This window comes from Symphalangus syndactylus, chromosome 12 (genome assembly GCF_028878055.3).
Source record: "Symphalangus syndactylus isolate Jambi chromosome 12, NHGRI_mSymSyn1-v2.1_pri, whole genome shotgun sequence".
Lineage (NCBI taxonomy): Eukaryota > Metazoa > Chordata > Mammalia > Primates > Hylobatidae > Symphalangus > Symphalangus syndactylus.
Genome location: NC_072441.2, coordinates 79,269,960 through 79,290,134, shown reverse-complemented (window position 1 = coordinate 79,290,134; position 20,175 = coordinate 79,269,960). Strand labels below are relative to the sequence as shown.

General features: G+C 47.3%; 2 protein-coding genes across 11 annotated transcripts in view; both read right to left on the bottom strand.

The window, feature by feature from the left end:
- Positions 1 to 22: 22 nt before the first annotated feature.
- BNIPL (BCL2 interacting protein like) lies at positions 23 to 12,653 on the bottom strand. 6 transcript variants are annotated; one of them, XM_063626347.1, is made up of 10 exons: positions 11,470 to 12,653; positions 10,572 to 10,667; positions 9,672 to 9,736; positions 9,215 to 9,445; positions 4,763 to 4,945; positions 4,149 to 4,251; positions 3,856 to 3,987; positions 1,720 to 1,806; positions 1,442 to 1,540; positions 23 to 959 (listed from the first exon to the last, which is right to left on the bottom strand). In XM_063626347.1, exons 1-10 carry the CDS (start codon positions 11,760 to 11,762, stop codon positions 923 to 925), a joined length of 1,326 nt encoding a protein of 441 aa, XP_063482417.1. In that variant the 5' UTR covers positions 11,763 to 12,653; the 3' UTR covers positions 23 to 922. The 6 variants fall into 6 exon arrangements, with proteins under 6 accessions (XP_063482417.1, XP_063482416.1, XP_063482418.1 ...); XM_063626346.1 differs by having other exon boundaries at positions 9,215 to 9,439; XM_063626348.1 differs by having other exon boundaries at positions 1,762 to 1,806; positions 9,215 to 9,439.
- Positions 12,654 to 12,800: 147 nt separating this feature from the next.
- PRUNE1 (prune exopolyphosphatase 1) overlaps positions 12,801 to 20,175 on the bottom strand; it is a 33,082-nt gene continuing 25,707 nt past the window's right edge. For 4 of the 5 annotated variants that reach the window (XM_063626341.1, XM_063626343.1, XM_063626344.1 and 1 more), the window contains 2 exons: positions 19,465 to 19,623; positions 12,801 to 15,013 (listed from right to left, as the gene is read on the bottom strand). In XM_063626341.1, coding sequence (XP_063482411.1) covers positions 14,585 to 15,013; positions 19,465 to 19,623 — 588 coding nt within the window. In that variant the 3' untranslated portion in view covers positions 12,801 to 14,584. The remainder of the gene's footprint in view (positions 15,014 to 19,464; positions 19,624 to 20,175) is intronic. The other variant, XM_063626342.1, reaches the window with a different exon arrangement.

The following is a 20,175-nucleotide window of genomic DNA, read 5'->3' as shown; positions in this document are numbered from 1 at the left end:
GTTCACTTCTTTGGAGCAGAGCTTAAATGTCTCATCGCAGTTTATTAGCCTCTACAGTTCTAAATTTACTAAAGAGGGCAAAAATACAGGTTTTGAAAGCACTCCTTCCCAGGCTCACAGGCAGCAGACATGACTTAGAAGGAAAAAGGGCATACAGCGGTTCTTCAAGATTTAATGAGCTGACTCTCCTGGCTCCCAGCAGGCAGGCTGGCTGTCAGGTAAGCCTCTTCCATCCAAGGTGGAAGGATCACAGTCCCTCCAGTTAGAGACGAGGAAAACTAGGACCCAAAAAGATGAAGTTATTTGCCCAAGGTTCTACAGCTAAAGTAGGATTAAAACCCAGAGCTCTGGCCGGGCGCGGTGGCTCACACCTGTAATCTTGGCACTTTGGGAGGCCGAGGCAGGCAGATCACGAGGTCAAGAGATCGAGACCATCCTGGCCAACATGGTGAAACCCCGTCTCTACTGAAAATACAAAAAAATTAGCTGGGCGTGGTGGCGTGCGCCTGTAGTCTCAGCTACTCGCTGAGGCTGAGGCAGAAGAATGGCTTGAACCGGGAGGCGGAGGTTGCAGTGAGCCGAGATCGCACCACTGCACTCCAGCCTGGCGACAGAGCACGACTCCGTCTCAAAAAACAAAAAACAAAAAAACCCAGAGCTCTGCATATCCCATACAAAATGACCCTACATTCAGCCTTCCGCCCCAACAACTGGAATGAAAATCACCCAGCAGATCAGCTTCCCAGCCTCAAAGCCCTGCTGAAGGCAGGGTCATGCAAAGGACAAAATCCCACTGAGAAGTGAAGATCTGGTGGTACTGAGGTTGGGGATAAGACGATTTACAAAACAGTTCAGATGTTTCAGGGATTCGGGGTGTAGGCAGATCGCTAACTGGTTCCAAGGCCCTTTATCCAGTCCTGTGCTAGGTCCCTCCTGAGCCATGGAGATCCCGGTCCAGCCTAGGAGAGGGAGAGGGGGAGGAAAGAAGTGGTTCAGGGGCAGGACTTGGGTTTTACTTTCTGGTTTGGGGAGACAAGCCAGGTGAATTGGAAGAGCTAGATGATTTGGGTTGAGTCATCATTTAGCACTTTTGCTCCCTAACACCCTCTCCCCCACTGGATATCATCTGTTCACTGCCAACACATCTCTTCCTAATTTCTAGGGCCAGTCTGAATCTCCTCTGCACTGTGATTGTTCCTTTATTCCTTATTGTCTCTGCACTTATATGTATAGGTTTTTTTTTTTCAGTTATTCTTATTGGATGCAGTAGTGTCCTTCCTTTCTTCTCTGGGTGTGTGCAGTTTCCCCATATACATTAAAGCACCCTAAAGCAGGTCCTCTAGCTTTTCGTTCTTTTGTATGTCCCCCAGGGCATTAAAAAAGTAGAGATTGGCTTTACACATCCCACCCCCAAAGCTTTATTCTTAAGTGTGAAACTCACTGTCTGACAGCTTCAGGGATGTGGACTTGATCCAGGGATATGAGTTGGGCCAGCTCCCCCAGGCTGTCCAGAAAACGGATTTTTCGTGTGAATTTGGAACTGAAAAGAGAGAATAAACCAACTGTGTTTTGTATTGGGAGAAGGGTTCCCAAAAATCCTTGCAAAGAAAAATGTACAAGTAGAGTGGTTAAGGCTAGAAAGAATCAACGTGGAGAAAGATCTTAATCTTGATTTTGAAAATGGGGAGAAGGAGGAGTCCTTGTTCCTAGAACTAGTACCTGATGAAGGGCCGAAGCAGTGCCAGAAATGCTTTCACATACCATGCAGCATGGACAACCACCAGGGCTCGCAGGTTTTTCCGTAGCCTGAAAAACAACATGAGATCATCCTATTTCTTCTTCCACCTTTATGTGTGAAGATCAAGTGTAACTGTTTTCTGTACTGTAACTTCCTTCATTCACTTCTCTAGTTTCTAGATTTATCTGGTACTTGGGTCTAATCCCCATTCCTTCAGCTGTAATCTCAGCTCCACCCATCTTATTTAGCCCTCTATGATCCTCATTTTTAAAAAAACTCTCAGATTTTTTTTTTTTTTGAGACAGAGTCTCACTCTGTCGCCCAGGCTGGAGTGCAGTGGTGCTATCTCAGCTCACTGCAAGCTCCGCTTCCTGGGTTCATGCCATTCTCCTGCCTCAGCCTCCTGAGTAGCTGGGACTACAGGCACCCGCCACCGCGCCCGGCTAATTTTTTGTATTTTTAGTAAAGACGGGGTTTCACCGTGGTCTCGATCTCCTGACCTCGTGATCTGCCTGCCTCGGTCTCCCAAAGTGCTGGGATTACAGGCGTGAGCCACCGCGCCTGGCTTTTTTTTTTTTTTTTGAGACGGAATGTCACTCTGTCACCAGGCTGGAGTGCAGTGGCTCAATCTCGGCTCACTGCAACCCTCCACCTCCCGGGTTCAAGCGATTCTCTTGCCTCAGCCTCCCGAGTAGCTGGGATTATAGGCGCATGCCACCATGCCCAGCTAATTTTTGTATTTTTTTAGTAGAGATAATGACTTGTCACCATGTTGGCCAGGCTGGTCTTGAACTCCTGACCCTGTGATCCACCCACCTCGGCCTTCCAAAGTGCCGGGATTACACTTTGTGAGCCACCACGCCCGGCCACCTGGTCTTTTTCTGCTCCATTTCCATCTTGTGCCCTACCCTCGCGTAAGTTCCTTTTGCATGCTTCTACATCGCTCCATGACCAAGATTACTTATAAAACTCTAGGTGGAAGAAGACCAGCAAGGATGAAAAAAGGAAAGGGGGCAAGAAGAGAAAAGTGAGCAAAGGGAGATGGGGGAACCAAAAGGGGGAAGAAGAAACCTGAGAAGGAAAAGAAGACACAGGGCCAGGCACGGTGGCTCATGCCTGTAATCCCAGCACTTTGGGAGGCCGAGGCAGGCAGATCACCTGAGCTCAGGAGTTCAAGACTGGCCTGAGAAACATGGCAAAACCCTGTCTCTAACAAAAAAAAAAATACAAAAATTAGCTAGGCATGGTGGTGGCGCATGCCTGTACTCCCAGCTACTTGGAAGGCTGAGGTGGGAGGATGGCTTGAGCCAGGGAGGCAGAGGTTGCAGTGAGCCAAGATCGCACCACTGCACTGTAGCCTGGTGACAGAGAAGACACATAGGTCAGTGATGAAGGCAAAGAAGAAGATAATGGAAGTGTGGAAAGGGAAATAAATGGCAAGACTGAGAGAAGAGTGTTTTCTGTGTGCCAGGCAATATGCCACACTAATTTACTCGATTTTCACAAATACCCAGTGGCAAAAATATAACTATTGCCATTTTACAGATAAAGAAGCTGAAGCGGCCGGGTGCAGTGGCTCATGCCTATAATCTTAGCATTTTGGGAGGTGGAGGCGGGTAGATCACTTTAGCTCAGGAGTTTGAGACCAGCCTGGGCAAAATGGTGAAACTCCATCTCTACAAAAAATACAAAAGTTAGCTGGGCATGGTGGCCCATGCCTGTAGTCCCAGCTACTTGGGAGGCTGAGGTGGGAGGATCGCTTGAGCCTGGCAGGCAGAGGTGGCAGTGAGCCGAGATCGTGCCACTGCACTCCAGTCTGGATGACACAGCCAGACCCTGTCTCAAAAAAAAAAAAAAAAACAAAAAACTGAAGCTGAAGCCCAGAGAGGTTAAATGACTTGTCCAAAGCCATATAGCTAGTAAATGGTAATGTGGTAATGGCAGGATTTGAAGCTAGATTTCCTTGACTCCAAGAGAAGACAGAAGACAAAAGAGCTGGGAAAGGAACGTAAAAGGACAAAGAAAATAGGAAAGGACTAAATGGAAGAAGAAATAATAGAAAGATGGGGAAAAAAAGATGAGATAGAGAGTTGTAGCCCTCTCATCCCAGGTCTCACCGCCGATCCAGGGTACGGTAACACTGGCGTATCCAGCTTAGAGGTGGAACTTGGGCCCTGCTTGTGCCTCCACTCAAATGAACAAGCAGATAATTTTCAGCTACTAGCAGCTCCAGAGTTCCCACCATATACCTGGGGGGATGAAATTGCAGGGAAGGTATGTGTTGGGGGATTCAGGGGGTGAGAGGAACATTGCTGTAGACTCTCCCATCAGCTACTGATCTTTGAAGGAGTTCTTTTTTACTTTTCCCTCCCTAACACTGCCCTGTAGCCCTTCAGGCCTTCCATCTCACCTAAACAAGTGTTCCATGACATAGGTGTAGTTGGGGATGCTGCTTCTGGGTAGATAACAGGAAGCAAAAAGGATGACAGCATTGAGGCCATCACCGTGGTAACCTGGAGAGTGTAAGGGGAGAATTCATTTGATGAACAATTATGTATTGACAGATAGTATATCTGTTTAAGTTGAGGGACTCTGAGGGTCTCTGGAAGTTCCAGGATAGATTTTGGATCCAATGACTGAGTCTCCAGCTTAGGCATTTTATTAAGAAGCCATAGCTCAGGCCGGGCGCGGTGGCTCACGCTTGTAATCCCAGCACTTTGGGAGGCCGAGGCGGGCAAATCACGAGGTCAGGAGATCGAGACCACGGTGAAACCCCGTCTCTACTAAAAATACAAAAAAAAAAATTAGCCTGGCGTGGTGGCGGGCGCCTGTAGTCCCAGCTACTCGGAGAGGCTGAGGCAGGAGAATGGCGTGAACCCGGGAGGCGGAGCTTGCAGTGAGCCGAGATTGCGCCACTGCACTCCAGCCTGGGCGACAGAGCGAGACTCCGTCTCAAGAAAAAAAAAAAAAAAAAAAAAAAAAAAGAAGCCATAGCTCTTACCCCTGCATTATGCTAGCCATTACCTCCATGAGACAGGACTTTCTTATAGGGATCAATGACAGTCATGTCTACACGCTGCTCCCGTGGTCCCATTCGGAACACCCTCCAGTGATGTCCTTCTTCTCCAGCCACATCCCACATACAACCTCGGCCCAGCCTTTCGGCTGCCTCACTGGCGCCCAGACCCTCTGCCCGGGGTAGTTCATCTAAAAGAGAGGGATGGGGAAGGATCAACAAGGCAGATTTCCTACCTTCAGTTTTTTGTAACTTCCTCAGATTCCTAGTTTGTTACTCTAATCTGTCATTCCTCAATTTTTTCCTTGATTCTTTTTTTTTTTCCTTTTTTTTGGAAACAGAGTCTCACTCTGTCACCCAGGCTGGAGTGCAATGGTGGGATCTCAGCTCACTGCAACCTCTGCCTCCCAGGCTCAAGTGATCCTTCCATCTCAGCCTCCTGAGTAGCTGGAACCACAGGCACGTGCTACCACGTTCAGCTAATTTTTTGGTAGAGACGGGGTTGTACCAAAGTGCTGGGATTACAGGCGTGAGCCACTGTGCCTGGCCAAGATTCTTTCTTTAAATTATTTTTCCTAGATGAGCTCATCTAGTCCCATGTCTTCAATTCCACCAGTAAGGAAATTACTCCCAAATTTGCCTCTCTAACCCAGGCTTCTTTTTTTTTTTTGAGACAGAGTCTCACTCTGTAGCCCCGGCTGGAGTGCAGTGGTACAATCTCAGCTCACTGCAACCTCTACTTCCCTGGCTCAAGCGATTCTCTAGCTTCAGGCTCCCGTGTAGCTGGGACTACAGGCATGCACCACCATGCCCAGCTAATTTTTGTATTTTTTGTAGAAACAGGGTTTTGCCATGTTGCCTAGGCTGGTATGGAACTCCTGAGTTCAAAGCAATCAGCCCACCTTGGCCTCCCAAAGTGCTGGGATTACAGGCATGAGCTACAGCACCTAGCCTCTAACCCAGGCTTGTTTTAACTCTAGCCGTATCCCTAAATGCCTGGAGTGTACATCTTCACTTCGTGTCTCCTTGTCATCAACAAATCACCAGATTCAAAAGGGAACTCAAGGCTGTGCTCAGTGGCTTGTGCCTGTAATCCTAGCACTTTGGGAGGCCAAGGCAGGAAGATTGCTTGAAGCCAGGAGTTTGAGACCAGCCTGGGCAACAAAGTGAGACCTCATCTTTACAAAAAATTTAAAAAATAATAAAATTACAAATTACAAAACAATAACAACAAAAAAAATAGAACTCAAAATCATTCTCTTCTGCTTTGGGAGGCCAAAGTGGGAAGATCACTTGTGCCCTGGAGTTCAAGGCTGCAGTGAACTATGATCATACCACTGCACTCTAGCCTGGGTGACAGAGTGAGACTTTGTCTAAAAAAATAATAATAATACAGCCTGGGCAACAAGAGCAAGACTTTGTCTCAAAAAATAATAATAATAATAAATTATTTTTCTTATTCTCCCTCATATTTCCTATTTCCTATTTTTTTTTTTTTTCTGAGATAGAGTCTTACTCTGTTGCCCAGGCTGGAGTGCAGTGGTGCGATCTTGGTTCACTGCAACCTCCGCCTCCCAGGTTCAAGTGATTCTCCTGCCTCAGCCTCCCAAGTAGCTGGTACTACAGGTGCACGCCACCACGCCTGGCGAATTTTTTGTATTTTTAGTAGAGACGAGGTTTTGCCATGTTGGCCAGGCTTGTCTCGAACTCCTGACCTCAGGTGATCCAGCTGCCTCGGCCTCCCAAAGTGCTAGGATTACAGGCATGAGCCACTGCGCCCAGCCATATTTCCTATATTGATGAATGACTGAATCCATCTAGCTGCCTGAATGAGAAAACTATATTATTATTATTGTTGTTGTTGTTGTTGTTTTCTTTTAGAGACAGGGACTCACTCTGCTACCCAAGCTGGAGTACAGTGGCTTGACCTTTGCTCACTGCAGCTTTGACCTCCTGGGCTCAAGTGATACTCCCACCCCAGCTTCCCAAGTAGCTAGGGCTATGGGTACACATCAGCATGCCTGGCTAGTGAGAAAACTGCATGTCGTGTGAAACTCTTTCTTCTCTATCAACCCTGAAATCAACTGGACTCCAGATTGTCTTCCATCTATCTCTATGATATTCTTTCATCATCCTTTCCACTACTGCTATCCTGGTTTGGGTTCTTAGTATTTCTCACCTGGCCTTGGTACTAGCCTCCTTACTGCTTTCCCTGCCTCTAGTCTGTTTTTTTCCAATAGACCCTCTATACCACTGCAAGAGCAAGCTTTCCTTTCTTCTTTACCTTTTTTTTTGAGACAGGGTCTCACTCTGTCTTCCAGGCTGGAGTAGAGTGGCATGATCTTAGCTCACTACAACCTCCACTTCCCAGGCTCAGGTGATCCTCCCACCTCAGCCTCCCAAGTAGCTGGGACTACAGGTCTTTGCCACAAAGCCCGGCCAATTTAAAAAAAAAAATTTTTGTAGAAATAAGGTTTCACTTTGTTGCCCAGGCTGCTCCCAACTCCTGGGCTCAGATGATCTGCCCTCCTCAGCCTCCCAAAATGTTGGGATTACAGGCATGAGCCACTGCACCCAGCCTCTTTAGCTTTTCATTCAAATGATAATATATTATACCCACCATTCTGCATGATCTTTCCATAGCAATAGAAAGAGCTGCTTCTTTTTTTTTTTTTTTTTTTTTTTTTTTCTGAGATGGAGTTTTGCTCTTGTCGCCCAGGCTGGAGTGCAATGGCGCGATCTCGGCTCACCGCAACCTCCACCTCACCGGTTCAAGCGATTCTCCTGCCTCAGCCTCCCAAGTAGCTGTGATTACAGGTATGTGCCACCATGCCCAGCTAATTTTGTATTTTTAGTAGAGACGGGCTTTCTCCATGTTGCTCAGGCTGATCTTGAACTCCTGACCTCAGGTGATCCACCTGCCTCAGCCTCCCAAAGTGCTGGGATTACAGGCGTGAGCCACTGCTCCCGGCCTAAGAACTGCTTCATTTTAAAAAATAGTTGCATAGCCGAGTGCAGTGGCTCAAGCCTGTAATCCCAACACTTTGGGAGACTGAGGCAGGAGGATTGCTTGAGGCCAGGAGTTCAAGACCAGCCTGGGCAATATAGCAAGACCCTGTCTCTACAAAAATATATAAAAATTAGCCAGGTTTGGTGGCGTGGGCCTCTAGTCCTAGATACTTGGGAGGCTGAGGCAGGAGGATTGCTTGAGCCTAGGAGGTTGAGGCTGCAGTGAGCCAAGATTGTGCCATTGCACTCCAGACTGGGCAACAGAGCAAGACTGTCTCAAAAACAAAATGTTGCCTAGTATTTAATATTCCATTGGATGGATGCACCATAACAAACATAATACCTTACTGCTGGATCTTTAGGTTGTTTCCAATCTTTTCAGAGTCATTAAATTTGATCATGTTACTCCTTTGATTAAAACCTTACTGGGCCAGGCATGGTGGCTCACACCTGTAATCCCAGCACATTTGGAGGCCAAGGCAGGCGGATCACTTGAGGCCAGGAGCTCGAGATCAGCCTGGCCAACATGGTGAAACCCCATCTCTACTAAAAATATAAAAATTAGCCACACGTGGTAGTGCACGTCTGTAATCCCAGCTACCCAGAGGCTGAGGAACAAGAATCACTTGAACCCGGGAAGCAGAGGTTGCAGTGAGCCTATATCACACCATTCTACTCTAGCCTGGGCAACAGGACAAGACTCTGTATCAAAAACAAAAAACAAAAAAACTTATCATGACTCCCTATTGTCTATAAGATAAAACCTAAACTCCTTAGCATGGCAGCAAGGGCCTCCATGATGTGACCTTTGTCTACTTAACCCAGCAGCACTATCTTTTGTCATTCTCTCTTCACTTCCTGGCCCTTCATATTAAAGTAGTCATACTCATACTTTGAATTCCCCAACATGCCATGCTATTGCTTGAGTTGCTTCTGCTTCTTCTCCTTAGAATGCCCTCTCTCCAACTACCTGATAAATGTCAGCTTCAGCTTTCAACACTTAGCTCAGAATCATCTCCTTCATGAAGCCTTTCCTAACATCTCTCAGGCAGAACTGACCTTTTCCTTCTCCCTGTCTACACTGTACCCTATACATATATAGATCATAACCTTTAACTGCAATTATTTTTATATATGTTTATTTCCTATTAAGCAGAGAATTCCCTGTAGGCCCTCTCTTATTCATCTTTATAACCCCAGTCCTATACATGATAGTATATAACAGGCATTCAATTAAATTTTCCTTAATAAACAATGGGCTCCCCTCCCCCTCTACTGACTACTCTCACATTGGACCTATAAGCCCAAGTTCCATTTGAGGAAACTAATTTTGCTGGCCGTAGCCCTTGGTCCCACCTTATTAGTTCTAACTGCAGTCCCATTAAGTCCATCCTGATCCTTTAGCTCTAGCCTCTACTTCTACCAGCTGAGTCCTCTGGTTTGTTTCCCACCTTCCCATTCAAATTCATGTCCACTGTCCAGCTGCTCCGAGTCTGAAGGTGTCTCCAATTCGTCTACCTCCAGGTCAGAACTGCCATCAGGAGAGGAAGGTGCAGACTGGGTGGGTGAAGTTCCATCATTTCCAGGCCCCTTAGTCAGACTCAGCTGCAACTCTGGGGCAGAGAGACGCTTGCGCATGGGGCGCTGGCCACACAGGGCTAAAGTGCTGGGGGTACCTGCAGTTAGAGAAAGGGGGAAAAAGAGAACCAAGATGGGTGTGTGTGTTGGAGCGCCGAGAGGGCTAGAATTCCTGTATGTGAAAGTGATAATATGGGGTGAACACTGAAGAAGGGCTGACGCACGGGAGATTTGGGAAAGGGGGAAATGGAACTGTAATAGGATAGAGGTGGCATAGCCCTTTACTGGACTAGAATCAAGAACTTGAGGCCTGGTTTCTACTTGACCTACCTGCCTGTGAATCTCCTTTAGGGTCTTCAGGATCTTCAGAAAGGCCAACCTCCTCAGGAAGCAATCTAGAGGGGAAGAGATTAAAAGGCGACAGAGATATACACCAAAGGCATCAAGCCAGGACTCTATAGGTTCTCTCTCCCCAACATGATTTTATCACCTATGCTTCCTTTTTTTTTTTTTTTCATTGTTTTTTGAGACAGGGTCTCACTCTGTTGCCTAGGCTGGAATGCAGTGGCACAATCACAGCTCACTGCAGCCTCTACCTCCAAGGGCTCAAGCGATCCTCCCACCTCAGCCTCCCGAGTAGCTAAGACTACAGGTGTGCACCACCACACTTGGCTAAATTTTGTATTTTTGTAGAGATGGGGTTATGCCATGTTGCCCAGAGTAGTCTTGAACTTCTGAGCTCAAGTGATCCACCTGCCTCGGCCTCCCAAAGTGCTAGGATTACAGGCATCAGCCACCATGCCCACCCTCTGTTTTCTTTCTCCCATTTTTTTCCTTCAAGTCCTAATTCACCATCCCTGCGTCCATTTGCTTTTTCATTTTTTTTTTGGAGACAGAGTTTCACTCTTGTTGCCCAGGCTTGTGTGTAATGGCACAATCTCAGCTCACTACAACCTCTGCCTCCCAGGTTCAAGTGATTCTCCTGCCTCAGCCTCCCGAGTAGCTGGGATTACAGGAGGCATGCACCACCACGCCTGGCTAATTTTGTATTTTTAGTAGAGACGGGATTTCACCATGTTGGTCAGGCTGGTCTCAAACTCCTGACCTCAGGTGATCCACCCGCCTCAGCCACCCAAGATGCTGGGATTACAGCCATGAGCCACCGCGCCATCCCCTCCGTCCATTCGTGACCATCCCTCCCTTCTCCCAGCCACCCTCACACGTCCTCACCTAGGGAATTCTTCATCCTGCCATTCCTCCTTCAGTTCCAATTCCCCATGTCTCAGGGCTGCTCCTAGTTCTGGTGCTTCTGCAATCTCCCTGACCCTAAGACAGCCCCCCAAGAAGAAAAGATTAAGGGAACTGAATAGTAGGTAAGAATAATTGAAATGAAGAACAGTAATTGAGATACAGAGCAGAGGGTAGGCCTTCAAAAGGACTCAGATCTCTTGCCTCCTATACAGATGTTTCTCTTACCTTCACCACTTGCTAGAAGCAGATTACCTGCTGTTAAGTTTGGAAGCAGACGAAAGATGGAATGTAAAGTTAATCATATTTACCTCTGTAGCAGTTGCTCCACCTATAAAGTTGGGGTGAGAGATGTCCCACATTACAAGTGGCTGGAACCCAGCTAGACCTACCCAGCTATCACTGAGCAAAGTCGGGAAGACGGCACCTAGTCAGGCCTGCTTTTCCTTCACCGAGCTGGGGAGTGGCTAAGGGAAAACATGGCATAGATGGAGGGGGTGGAGGAAGAAAGTAAGGAGAAAGATTTGCCGTAACGAGAACCTGGACCTAAAGTGAGTTCTGGTTCAGCTTTCCTGATGGCCATTCTGGAGGGTGAGGGTTAGAAAATAAAAGAACACAGGCAGATTTATCAGGTACAATATATTACAGAAACTTCCTTTAGTTTTAAACCAGGGAATTATCCTGGAATCCCGTTCCCCAGTTCCATACCATACTGACATTTCCTACCTAAAACCACCCTCATCCCTTCTCTGCAAATTCTCTAACAGTCTTGTCTCCTTGAGGAACCCGAGATTTGACCCGGTAAGAGCTGGGTGGTGGGGAAGTCTCTCAAGACTGTTTATTCACTGTTACCAATCAAGTAAGCCAAGATCTTACTTACCCAACATCTGTCTTTTTTCCTGCCTCTTGTATAGTTCCCATCTTCACAAGTCTTCCTGCCTTCTTCTTTAAACACCTAGGAGTTGTTGGGGAGCTGGTTGTCCCAGCCCCCAACACTTCTTTACCTCTTTTCTGTCTCAGCTGTTGTAGTTCTTGCTTCCAAGGTGGGAGGTGTGGAAGGGAGGTAACCTCATCTTCAAACAGGTTTTGCCACTCCTCTCCCCAGGAGCAGGTTTGCCCAAAAGAAAAACCCTGCCTCCTGTGAGCGGGCGGGTTTTGGGGAGGAGAGTGCATTTTCTAGTGGGGGCCAGTCTTGGGTGAGTCTAGGAAGGCAATTTGTTCTCCTTTCCAGACTGCATATATCCCTCTCAAAGTTGCTCTTTACACAAACAAGCAAAAAAACCAGTAGAAACCGTTGTGTTTCTGGCCGGGCGTGGTGGCTCACGCCTGTAATCCCAACACTTTGGGAGGCCAAGGCGGGCGGATCACCTGAGGTCGGGAGTTTGAGACCAGCCTGACCAACATGGAGAAACCCCGTCTCTACTAAAAAAAAAAAAAAAAAAATTATCTGGGCGTGGTGGCACATGCCTATGATCCCAGCTACTCGGGAGGCTGAGGCAGGAGAATCGCTTGAACCTGGGAGGCGGAGGTTGTGCCATTGCACTCCAGCCAGGGCAACAAGAGCAAAACTCCGTCTCAAAAAAAAAAAAGAAAAAGGGCCGGGCGCAGTGGCTCACGCCTGTAATCCTAGCACTTTGGGAGGCCGAGGCAGGCAGATCACGAGGTCAGGAGATCAAGACCATCCTGGCTAACACGGTGAAACCCTGTCTCCACTAAAAATATAAAAAAAAAATTAGCCAGGCATGGTGGCGGGCGCTGTAGTCCCAGCTACTTGGGAGGCTGAGGCAGGAGAATGGTGTGAACCCGGGAGGCGGAGCTTGCAATGAGCCGAGATTGCGCCACTACACTCCAGCCTGGGCGACACAGCGAGACTCCGTATCAAAGAAAAAAAAAAAAAAAAAAGAGAAAAGAAAAAGAAACCATTGTGTGTGTTTCTAGGACTATGTTATCTTGGGTCTACTTTTCAAGCATAAGGAAAACTGGGGAAACGGAAGCATGTTATAAGGAGGTTTCTGGGAGAATAAACAAGTTGAATGGGAGGTTGAGGATGAGGGGAGACAGAAGCCTGTTGCTCCTTATTCCCAAAAAGAGTCAACAGAAAGAAGACATTAGGTATAGTAGGAAGAAGGGAGATGAATTTTGAGGAGACTGAAACAACTATCACAGAGAAAGGCCTGAATACACTTGTAAAAAAAGACAGTAAGACCCCCAAACAGGAAAAAATTATTTAATACTATAACAAAATGCAAAATAAAGTACCCAAGTTACAAAACATAAATTCCTTTGGTTCATGATCACACTACTATTTTTTTTTTTTTTTTTTTTGAGACGGAGTCTTGCCCTGTCGCCCAGGCTGGAGTGCAGTGGTGCGATCTTGGCTCGCTGCAAGCTCCACCCGCTGGGTTCACGCCATTCTCCTGCCTCAGCCTCCCGAGTAGCTGGGAATACAGGCGCCCGCCACTACGCCCGGCTAATTTTTTGTATATTTAGTAGAGACGGGGTTTCACCGTGTTAGCCAGGATGGTCTCGATCTCCTGACCTCGTGATCCGCCCACCTCGGCCTCCCAAAGTGCTGGGATTATAGGCGTGAGCCACCACGCCCGGCCGCACACCACTATTTTTACCTTCCACATAGCTACAGATATCACACCCTCAAAGTGAAGTCAGACTGTCCCCCTCATACTGAAGATGTCATGCCAAAACCATCACATACCCCACTGTTCAGTGAAACTGTTGGCAACTTACATGGAACAGAGCTGTGGGGTAGGAAAAAGGGGAAAGGGTTGGGTTAAAAAAAATGGGGAGACTCTACACATGCAGAACAAGTCAGTGGGAGGGAGCTCTCTGCTGGGTCAACACGCCATGAACCACACCCCTATTCATGCTACATGAGGCTGAGTCCTTGCTACAACCACACAGAAATAGACAATTAAGTGAACCTGAGCACCCCCAGGGATAACAGAAGAAAAATACAGAGAAGCAGAGGAGAGAAAGAATGGCAGCAAGAGGCAGATCACAGAATACCAGGGAACACCTAGTCCAAACCCTGTTTTACAGATGGGGAAAGTGAGACCTGGAGTAGTGAAGTGTCTTACCAAAATACATAGTTTATGGGAGTTATTAGAACTCCATGCTTCCTTTTAATATGAGCAAGGAGAAAAAGAGATTGACAAGAAATTGATAAGCCTGCTAAGGCAGGAGGCCTCTCATTCCAGTTCTGCTGTCTTTTTGGAAGAGTGCCTATGAGGTCATTAAGGCCTTTCTGGGTGTTTTCTTGATTCTCAAGAATCAGGGTTTTGGGTGGCTCTGGGACAGAGGGATCCAAAGAAACAGCCAGGCCACCTGATCAGGACAGAAGACAATGGCCTCTAATCTGTTCCCAAACTAGATCTGAAACAGTCACATTAAGCACAGAATAGAAATTCAGCCATCTCTGAATCAAACACCATCACCTAAATGGTGGCAGAAAGAAAAGTCACTGAGCTGGAAATCTGCTGCAGGCTGAAAACTGAAATAAGTTTCCAAAGTGCACTCTCTTTTCTCTCTAGCTTGAGGCAGGTATTCAATAAACACTTGGATGAACAAGTGAATAAATGAATACATGGAGACCATCGATGAATGTTCAGTTCCATGACAGATATTAGTTCTGTTCAAGATCTATGCCAAGGACACTTTTGGGGTCTAAATTCTTTTTTAGTCCCACTGTGCTGGGACTGCAGATATGTCACATCGTGCCCCTGGCAAATAAAATAGAGAGGTGCAGATTTAAATAATAAAATGTGTCTGATTGGTAGAGATTAGGGGGAAAGGGTGGAAAGCCATTCTTAAAGCAGCTGCTTTCTTTCACTTTTTTTCTCCTCTCAGTTTTATGAGAACAGTATACCAGATCCTGGAGCAATGAAGACAGAATTGCTGAATCTCCAAACATCTCAAAACATGCATTTGAAGTGAGTCAGGTAGCCTCCCTCACTCACTACCTCCTCGCCTCTCAACAGTCACTTCTTGGACAGGCAGGCTGTGGTAGACTGTGACAGTGAGATCTGACTGCACTTCTCGAAGATGGCCTCAGCAGATAGTTTAGGCAGCCCCTGATCTAGAGGGCACTCATCCACCAGGCTGTTCATCGGCGTGGGGGGCAGCGGAGGGTCCTCCTCATCTTGACTCAGTCCAGAAATCAGGGAGTTACTTGCCCTGTCCAATTCCTTGTCCACCTGCTCCCTGGACACATCTGCTGTCTCAGGCTGTCCTGAAGGGATCTTCATGGAGTCAAAATATGCTGACAGGGCTTCCTGGAGGAGGGGCAGAAGTTTCTTTCGAGAAACCTGGGTGTTGCCTTGAAGATAGGCATGGAGGTTAGGGTGGATGCTTGAGGCAGGGGTAAGCTTCAGGGGTGGAGAGTGGGAGCGTTCCAGGACTCCACAGATCTGAAGAGCAGACAATAACAGGGAAATGATACACAACTTGCTGTAGCAAAGTGCTGGGATTCTAAGTGAGAGGCTTCCTCTACAGAAGAGGAAGCTTTTAAAAAGTAAGTCAGCTGGGCAGGGCGCGGTGGCTCACGCCTGTAATCCCAGCACTTTGGGAGGCCGAGGTGGGCGGATCATGAGGTCAGAAGATCGAGACCATCCTGGCTAACACAGTGAAACCCCGTCTCTACTAAAAATACAAAAAATTAGCCGGGCGTGGTGGCGGGTGCCTGTAGTCCCAGCCCCTCGGGAGGCTGAGGCAGGAGAATGGCGTGAACCCGGGAGGTGGAGCTTGCAGTGAGCAGAGATCGCGCCACTGCACTCCAGTCTGGGCGACAGAGCGAGACTCTGTCTCAAAAAAAAAAAAAAAAAAAAGTAAGTCGGTTGTGCGCAGTGGCTTACGCCTGTAATCCCAGCACTTTGGGAGGCTGAAGTGGGTGGATCACCTGAGGTCGGGAGTTTGAGACCAGCCTGACCATCATGGAGAAACCCCATCTCTACTAAAAATACAAAGTTAGCCGGGCGTGATGGCGCTTGCCTGTAATCCCAGCTACTCAGGAGGCTGAGGCAGGAGAATCACTTGAACCTGGGAGACAGAGGTTGCAGTGAGCCAAGATGGTGCCACTGCACTCCAGCCTGGGCAACAAGAGCGAAACTCCGTCTCAAAAAAAAAAAAAAAAAAAAAAAGTAAGTTATCCTTGAGGCCAGGCACAGTGGCTCACGCCTGTAATCCCAGCACTTTGGGAGGCCAACGTGGGTGGATCACCTGAGGTCAGGAATTCGAGAACAGCCTTGTCAACATGCTGAAACCCTGTCTCTACTAAAAATACAAAAATTAGCCAGACATGGTGGTGCACACCTGTAATCCCAGCTACTTGGGAGGCTGAGATAGGAGAATCATTTGAACCTGGGAGGCGGAGGTTGCAGTGAGCCGAGATCTCACCATTGCACTCCAGTCTGGGCAATAAAGCAAGACAAAAAAAAAAAAGTAAGTTATCCAGAGTTCGGTTTTATTGTTTGCAACAGAAGGAACACTAATATACACAGTATTTTTTTTTTTTTTTTGAGACGGAGTCTTGCTCTGTCACCCAGGCTGGAGTGCAGTGGTGCAATCTTGGTTCACTACAACCTCTGCCTCCCTGGTTCAAGTGAATCTCCTGCCTCAGCCTCCCATGTAGCTGGGACTACAGGCATGTGTCACCAAGCCTGGCTAATGTTTGTATTTTTAGTGGAGACAGGGTTACACCACGTTAGCCAGGCTGGTCTCGAACTCCTGCCCTCAGGTGATCTGCTCTCGCCTCGGCCTCCCAAAGTGCTAAGATTACAGGCGTGAGCCACCGCGCCTGGCCCACAGTATTTTATTTTAGTATTTTGTATTTTTTATTTAATAGAATAGGGATGGGGTCTTGCTATGTTGCCCAGGCTGTCTCAAAATCCTGGTCTCAAGCAATCCTTCTGCTTCAGCCTCCCAAAGTGCTGGGATTCATACATAGTGTTTTATTTATTTTATTTTACTTTAATTTTTTTTTTTTTTTGAGATGGATTCTTGCTCTGTTACCCAGGCTAGAGTACAGTGGTGCGATCTTAGCTCACTGCAACCTTCGCCTCCCAGGTTCAAGCAATTATCTTGCTTCAGCCTCCTGAGTAGCTGGGATTACAAGCGCCTGCCATCATGCCCAGCTAATTTTTGTATTTTTAGTAGAGATGGGGTTTCGCCATATTGGCCAGGCTGGTCTCGAACTCCTGAACTCAGGTGATCTGCCCAGCTCAGCCTCCCAAAGTGCTGGGATTACAGGCATGAGCTACCATACCCAGCCATACACAGTATTTTAAAAAAGAGGAAACAGTTTAGATTGTATATTTCATTTTATTATTAAAGTAACTAAAGCTAAGTAAGATGGTTGTGAGTAAAATCGCGTAGATGATGGCAGTTAAACCAGGACCCAGGAACCCCAGCTTCTAATCTAGTGTTGTTTCCAAGTGTATAAATGTGCTCAAGAACTTGAACTAGGATGGGACTAGAATTTATCTAGAGCCCAGAAGAGGGATGGAGGAAGAAAGAATGAATTGAACAAAATAAGATTGGTATCACTATTACCCTCACTTACATGCAGGGAAACTGAAGCTTAGATGATCAGGTAACTTGCCTAAGGTCATAATTTGCATGAAGCAAAACTGACACTGAGCCCAGAGCTGTCACCAAAGCCAGTGTTCTAAGTCAATATATTATACTACCCCTAACACAGGAGAAAGAGAGGAGATGGTAGAGTAGACTGTGAGAAAAGGACTCCTGGCTGGGCGTAGTGGCCCACACCTGCAATTCCAGAACTTTGGGAAGCTGAGGCTGGTGGATCACTTGAGTCCAGGAGTTCGAGACCAGCCTGGGCAACATAGTGAGACCCTGTCCCTACAAAAAATACAAAAAAAAAATTAGCCGGCCATGGTGGTGTGCCTGTAGCTGCAGCTACTTGGGAGGCTGGGAGGATTGCTTGAACCCTGGAGGCAGAGGTTGCAGTGAGCTGAGATCGTGCCATTGCACCACTCCAGCCTGGGCAACAGAGCGAGACATCTCAAAAAAAAAAACAAAAAACAAAACAGAGAGAGAAGGACTCCTGTTTCCAAGCATAGGGGCAGCATAGACAATGGAAGAGTCATTAGAAATCCACACAGCTTTAAAAGAGCAGCACAGAGGGGAGATGATTCAGGAACGTGGAAGAGGTACTTCTAATGGCCAAAGCACCCTTTTCTTCATGACAGGATTAGTAAGAGCCACTATTTACAAAGTGCTTACTCTGCTCCAGAAGTTTGCTTTACACATGATATTACGTTTAATGATCATAGCAGAATTAGCAGTAGGTACTATTCTGCCATTTCCAGATGCAGAAGTCAACTGACTTGCCTTAGCTCAAAGAGTGAGTAAGAGGCAAACCTAGAACAGAAAAGCACATCTACCTGACTTTAAAAACTGCAGTTCTTGGCCAGGTGCAGTGGCTCAGGCTTGTAATTCCAGAACTTTGGAAGGCCAAGGTGGGTGGATCACTTGAGGTCAGGAGTTCAAGACCAGCCTGGCTAACATGGTGAAACCCCGTCTCTACTAAAAATACAAAAATTAGTCGGGCATGGTGGTGGGCGCCCGTAGTCCCAGCTACAGGCTGAGGTGGGAGAACTCCTGAACCTGGGAGGTGGCAGTTGCAGTGAGCCAAGATCACACCACTATACTCAAGCCTGGGCGACAGAGTGAGACTCCGTCTTAAAAAACAAACAGACAAAACTGCAGTTCTTTTCATAATGACAAACTATCTTACACTGAATGAAATCAGATTTGCTTCCTGGGGAGAAGGCAAAGGCAAAGGGGGGCGGGAAAGGACAGACATACCTTCTATGAGAGCAAAGGATTATCTGGCTGCATTCTGTCTTTAGCAGTCCCCACAGAGCCTAGGCAACCCTCAGAATCCCTGAACTGCCTTAAGCCCACCTTTTTTTTTTTTTTTTTTTTTTTTGGAGACGGAGTCTTGCTCTGTTGGCAGGATGGAGTACAGTGGCACAATCTGGGCTCACTGCAACCCCTGCCTCCCGGGGTTCAAGAGATTCTCCTGCCTCAGCCTCCTGAGTAGCTGGGACTATAGGCACGCACCACCACACCCAGCTAATTTCTGTATTTTTAAAAGAGATGGGGTTTTGGCCGGGCACGGTGGCTCACGCTTGTAATCCCAGCACTTTGGGAGGCCGAGGTGGGTGGATCACGAGGTCAGGAGATCGAGACCACGGTGAAACCCCGTCTCTACTAAAAATACAAAAAAATTAGCCAGGCGTGGTGGCAGGCGCCTGTAGTCCCAGCTACTCGGAGAGGCTGAGGCAGGAGAATGGTGTGAACCCGGGAGGCGGAGCTTGCAGTGAGCCGAGATTGCTCCACTGCACCCCAGCCTGGGCAACAGCGCGAGACTCTTGTCTCAAAAAAAAAAAAAAAAAAAAATACTTTCCAGCTCAAGCAATCCTTCTGCATCAGCCTCCCGAGTTGCTGGGACTACAGGCATGTGCCACTGTCCCTAGCTCAAGAAGGGAATTTTAACTCCAGATTTATAACATTTCCTTCTAACAAAATTTCTTTCAAGTTCTTTCAAAGTAGAAATTGAATCTCTAGTTCTCTTTGGAATTCCTCCTTTCTCAACAATGCTATGATTAAGGATGTTCATTAAAAAAAAAAGAATTAAAAAAAGGATATTCATATAGAGAGAGAATGGGAAAAAGCAGAAAGGGGAGGAAACAGGTCCAGAAACAGGTCAAGGGACCTCGTGTAAGTACATTAATATAAGAACCTAAGAGAGGTCCTTATAGGACAGCTGTAGAGCACAGAGGTACATACAGGCAGACTGTAAGGCTCTTAGGTTGCAGAAGGGACACAGACTCACCGTTGTTCGGAGTGCCACGTGGGGACAGAAAATAGCCAACTGCCTCACTGGCTCATTGTGAGTGTTGAAAAAGATAGTCATGGCAACCAGGACATCATAGCTGTGAGCCTGGCAGAAAGCATGGAGATCTGCAAGGAGGTTAGACCTCTGCAGAAAGGCCTGAAAGGGAAGAAATGGAGAGGGATGAAGGACTTTCTCATCATCATCAATAAAACATCCTTGGGCCAGGCACAGTCGCTCATGCCTACAATCCTAGCACTTTGGGAGGCCGAGGCGGGTCATCACTTGAGGTCAGGAGTTCAAGACCAGCCTAGCCAACATGGTGAAACCCTGCCTCTGGTAAAAATACAAAAATTTGCCGGGCATGGGGGCATATGCCTGTAATCCCAGCTGCTCAGGAGGCTGAGGCAGGAGAATTGCTTGAACCAGGGAGGCGGAAGTTGCAGTGAGCTGAGATTGCGCCATTGCACTCCAGCCTGGGGGACGAGAGCGAAACTCCGTCTCAAAAAACGAAAACAAAACAAAACAAAACAAAAAATTAGCTGGGCATACTGGCACGCACTAGTAATCCCAGCTACTAGCGAGGCTGAGGCAGGAGAATTACTTGAACCCGGGAGGCAGAGGTTGCAGTGAGCTGAGATCACGCCACTCCACTCCAGCCTGGGCAGCAGAATAAGACTCAGGCTCAAAACAAACAAACAAACAAACAAA